At 44.4% G+C, this 5,352-nt stretch overlaps 1 protein-coding gene across 1 annotated transcript; it reads right to left on the bottom strand.

Moving 5' to 3' along the window:
- Window positions 1-3,891: 3,891 nt before the first annotated feature.
- Window positions 3,892-4,617, bottom strand: TREX2 (three prime repair exonuclease 2). The gene has a single exon (XM_036740380.1). It carries the CDS (start codon window positions 4,615-4,617, stop codon window positions 3,892-3,894), a length of 726 nt encoding a protein of 241 aa, XP_036596275.1.
- Window positions 4,618-5,352: the final 735 nt, after the last annotated feature.

The following is a 5,352-nucleotide window of genomic DNA, read 5'->3' as shown; positions in this document are numbered from 1 at the left end:
TGAGGGGTTTTTCCTATGTTGAAATTTTGGAGATGCAACATTGTGCCATGTAACCATATAGTATCATATTGTAAACAAGCCATTACACGCACACATTCCTGCTGATGAATGCCAGACTTCCCAACAATGTGAGAAGTGCTTGTCTGCCAACACTTGCTTGTTAAGACCTGTTGGCCGACTTGACCACTGATTGGTTATAGCTTGCCTTTTGTGTGTTTATTTGGAAAATAATATAATCACTATGACTTTAAGTCTGTTACACAATAGATAAAACATGTACGAATGGTTTCTCAAAATTTTCTTCTCTTCTTGTCTTTCCTTATGCTTCCACCACCCCCTTATTTTTATTCAGTGCCCCCCAATTGCACCCGAGGCTTCCACCACCTCTCAGGATCATTCCAGCACCCACATGGGGTGGTATCACCCACTTTGGGAACCTCTGGTAGAGGGAGAAGAGAACCCGAGACAGAGCCCTGTGGGACACCCATGGATGAAGATTCAACAATGGAGACTGAGAAGGGAATAGTCAGATAGGTAGGAGCAGCACCAGGAGAGAGGGCTATCATGAAAACCCAAAAAGAAGAGAGCATCAAGTTGAAGAGGATGATTGGCTGGTGTTAAAGGCTGCCAAGAGGTTTCAAGAAGCATGAGGACTGAGAAAAGGCCATGAGATCTGATGATTAAGAAATCATTAGTAACTTTGGAAAGAGCAATTTAGATTGTGTAATGAGATCAGAAGCCAGACTGTAAGTATTTAAGAAGAGAGTGAGAGGAAAGGAAGTAGAGGCACCTATGTTAGACAGCTTTCTAAAGGAGTTTAGCGCCCAACGTGAGGAGGGGTATGGCATGATAGCTAGTGGTGATGAACGGCTCAAGGAAGAGTTTTCGGAGAATGGGGGCCACATGGTCATGTTGGTAGGGAGTGAAAAAGTAGACAGTAGATATGGAAAGAGTGGGAATGTTAAAAGTGGCAATCTTCTAGAGAAGATGGAATAGAATGGGATCACTCATGCATGGACAGCGGTTTGCCTTGGTATGGAAAAAGGCCACCTCATTTTGAGAGGTGAAGAAGATAGTGGCAGAAGGCATCTGAGTGATATGAATTGAGGAGGAGGGGAGAAGATGCATCTCTTGGAGAATGGCCTCATTTTTCAGTAAAATATGAGGCAAGGCTCCCAGCTGAGAACCTTGGTGGGGGCCAGGGGAACCAGGGGAGGTGGGGCCAGGGGAACCATGGGAGGTTTAAGAAGATAGTGAATTAGAAAAAATAAAATAAAATAAATGGGCAGCTAGATGGCACAGTGAGTAGAGCACCGGCCCTGAAGTCAGGAGGACCTGAGTTCAAATGTGACCTCAGGCACTTGACGCATTCACTAGCTGTGTGACCTTGGGCAAGTCACTTAACCCCAATTGCCCTGCCTTCCCCCCTCCAAAAAAAAAAGAAAGAAAGAAAGACGATAGTAAATTAATTAGGGAGGGGTGAAGGGATTGCCTTGCAGTAGCAAAGACCCAATTGAGGTAACATAGCATAAATTTGTAGTGAACCCAGCTAGTGGGGTTTTGTGATTCACTCCAGCTTCAGCGGTCCATGCATAAAAGTGAAGGCAATGAATGGACAGAGAGAGTGATTCAAGGCTGAGGCTTGGAAGGGCAGGACAGGAAACAAGAGGGTAAGGAAACAAGAGATTCAAGAGGGTGATATAGAGTTGAATTGATTTCCTAATGGGTCAAGATGGAGAAGGGGGCTACTAGCTAGTACAGGGGTAATGGGGCCGAGGGATTGGAAGTCATGGTCCACAGGAAGGCAGAGGGTGAGAGGGAATGATAATAAACTGAGATCAGATAAAAGATGTTAGAAGACTGGAAAGGTAGAAGGGAGAGAGGTGGTAAAGAGTTTTAAATGCCAAACAGGAGTTTATATTTGATCTTGAGGGTAATAGGGAACCATTGGAATTTGGGTGGGGAGGGTGAGATAGTAAGACCTTTGGTTTAGGAAAATCACTTTGGGAGCTGTGTAAAGGATAGACTGGAGTGGGGAGAGGCTGGAAACAAGGAGAACAAATAGATACTATTGCAATAGTCCAGCCAAGATGTGATGAGGGCTTGAATTACAGTAGTGGCTGGGTGAGTGGAGAGGAGAGGACATGTCCAAGAGATATTACAGAGATAGAAGCAATGCGATTTACAGACGGATTGGGCAGCTAGGTGGTGCAGTGGACAGAGAGCTGGGCCTGGAGTCAGGAAGACCTGAGGTCAAAACCAGCTCCAGATATTTAACTAAGTGTGTGACCCTGGGCAAGTCACCTTGCTTCTGTTTGCCTATTGCCCCATCTTTCAAATGGGGATAATTATAACACCTACCTCCCAGAGTTGTTGTGAGGATCAAATGAGATGATGTTTATAAAGCACTTAGCACAGTCCCTGGCACATAGTAGGTACCTCATAAATGTTAGCTGTTATTATTATTATCATTATTATTATTATTATTATATTGGGGTAAGAGTTAGTCATTGAGGATGACACAGAGGTTACAAACCTGGGTGACTGGGAGAATGGTTATGCACATGTGGTTATGACAATTATAGAAGTTCAGAAAAATGGTGCATTTTGGGGGAAAGAGGATTAGTTCTCTTTTAGACTCATTGCATTTGAGATGTCTAATGGAAGGTTATCCAGTTCAAGATGTCCAGAGGGTGATGGGTGACGAATGTGGAGCTCAGGAAAGAGACCAATACTGGCTATGTAGATCGAGAGTTATCTGCACAGAGACAATAACACATACCACTAAAGTGAATTGAATTAGGAGAGTGGCCTCCATATTTACAGTTTACATTTTCAAATGCCTGTGCCCTCTCGTAACTAAGAATTCATTCCCTTCAATAGGGAGCTATAATGGAACTAGTGACTATACTATATAGTCAAATAGTCAAATGGTCTGGCCAGATTTGTGTTCGTCTCTGTGCTATGTAAGTTTCATCAATGACTTGAATAAAGGAGTAGATGACATGTTTTGATACAAAGCTAGAAGGGAATAGATCTCAACATGCTAAAATGTTGGGCCAAAGATAATAAGTTATATTTATTTGGGTTAAAAGTCGGCATCACAAGCACAAGCTGGATGAGGCATGGATGGGTAGCCAGCAATACATCTGAGAAAGATCTGGGGATCTCAGTGGATTACAAACTCAATATGAGTCAATAGGGTGGCATGGTAACCCCAAAAGCTAGTTTTGAAAGACTCCACTGAGAGGTATAATGTCCAGAGTGAGGATGGTGATAGCCCTACTGAGCCCTAGTCAGCCCTGGTTAGACATCTGGAGTCTCTTTTTTTCAGTTCTTAGAGTATTCAGAAGAGCAACTTGAGATGATGAAGTGCCTCCAGATCATGCTATATACCAAATCAGTTGAAGGAATTGGGGATGATTAGCCTAGAGAAGCCTTAGGAGGGACATAAAAGCTATCAATTTTTTCAAGGGCTACCACAGGGAAGAGTAACAGGTTAGACTTATTCTGCTTGGCCTCAGAGGGCAGAACCAGGATCAATAGGGAAGAAGTTACTAGGAGGCAGGTTTCAGCACAATTTCTGACAGGGCTTTCCAAAAATGGACTGGCCTGCCTCATGAGGTAGTAGGTTCCCCTTCACTAGCAAAGGCTGGATGGCCACCTGTGAAAGATGTTGTAGAAAAGATTCTTTCTCATGTATGGACTTTTGTTGGCTTTCATGACCTCTGAAGTCTTTTCCAACTCAGATTCTGAAAGCCTCTCCTCCCCCTCTTTCAGAGTTGTCAAGTCAGTAGTGTCCAGGGTAATGCTGGTCCTCTTCTCACCTAGATACCTAAAACACAGCCTTTGACTATAAAACCTCAGAGGTAGGAGTGGAGATAGGGCATCTCAGGCATTGTGGCCTCGACTACTGAATCTTCTGGTAGTAGGGGTATACATGGGTTGGATCTCATCCCAGCTCTGGGCTTCATCATCAAAACACTGAAGGAGCTCCGGAGCCCTATGAAGAAAGACCATGACTAGTGTGTAAACATCTCCCTCAGCCGAATGGGCAGCTTTGGGTTCATCATTAAAATATTGGCGGTACAAGTTGCCAAGGCTGTAGCTCTTCCTGCTGTGCCTTGTCCTGGTGCTGTGGTGGTGCGCTTTATCCAAACCCCTCAGTGCAGGGAGTGTGTCAAGGCAGATGGTACCTTCAGGCATGTCTGCACCCAGACGCTGCAGCTCAGTCCGGAGGAGGGGAAAGTCATAGTCAAAACCATTGTGAGCAACTAGACAGATTGGAGATTCCTGTCGCTTCAGGAACTCCTGAAGGGTTTTGATCACAGTGTGATCAAAGCCTGGCTTGCGGTTGTTGGTCAGGTTTTGATTACTCAGGCCTGTGATCTCCGAAGCCTTTGGGGTGAAGGTCTGCTCAGGGCACATGCACAGGGTCAGCTTATCTAGGACCCGAGGCAGCTGTAGGGCACCTGACTCATCCCTCTCCGGGTGCTCCAGAGAAAAACGATGGATGGCAAACAGAGAGATCTCTGCAATTTCAGGATAGTCATTGGGAAGGCCGGTGGCCTCCAAGTCCAGGAAGACAAAGGTCTCACACCTTGATGATTCAGCCATTGGGAGGAATCCGGCACAACTAGAGCATGTAAAAATAATTTTTTAAAAATCGTGTATTTAACCTTGTTAAAAAAGGAGCTTTTTAAAACTCAGAATTAAGACACCTCTGTTCTAGTCCAGGTCCTGATACCTGTGCTTATTGTGTGATATTGGGTAAGTCCCTTCCCTTGTCTAGACCTCAGTAGTCCCCTTGGTAAAATGAGGAGGTTGGGTTAGGCAATTTCTTCCAATTGCAAAAAGTAAAAATTCTCAATGTTCACCTTTGCCTTTTTGCTCCCATTATTCTCCCCTTGGATGCTCTGATTCTCCCCTTCTTCTTGTCAAAATCCTCAGAATCCTATTTATTCTTCAAGGCTCAGTTCAAGTCCCACTCTCACCTAGAGGTCTTAAGCAGCTACTGCGGTCTTCATACATCTCTACCTCCTCTGCCCTCCTAGGGAGGGCATTTATAGGCAGAATCATACAGTGAATCATTAGCTAGCTCTCAAATTACTTCATATGTACTAGTTGGGTCTCTCCAGCCCAATTAGAAGCTCCTTGAGGGCAAGGACTAGTTCATTTTGGTCTTGGTGTTGTCAGCACTTTGGACAGTGCTGGGCACACAGGAGGCTTGTTGCTTACTTCCTTGAATTTTACAATAGCCACGTGGCACACCGATGGACCAGCCATAGTATATACTTAAGACTTCAAAAATGTTAATTGATTCAATGACCAAAAAAGCAAGCATTTATTAAG

The sequence above is a fragment of the Trichosurus vulpecula genome (assembly GCF_011100635.1).
Source record: "Trichosurus vulpecula isolate mTriVul1 chromosome X unlocalized genomic scaffold, mTriVul1.pri SUPER_X_unloc_1, whole genome shotgun sequence".
Classification (NCBI taxonomy): domain Eukaryota; kingdom Metazoa; phylum Chordata; class Mammalia; order Diprotodontia; family Phalangeridae; genus Trichosurus; species Trichosurus vulpecula.
This window is presented reverse-complemented; position numbering and strand designations above follow the sequence as displayed.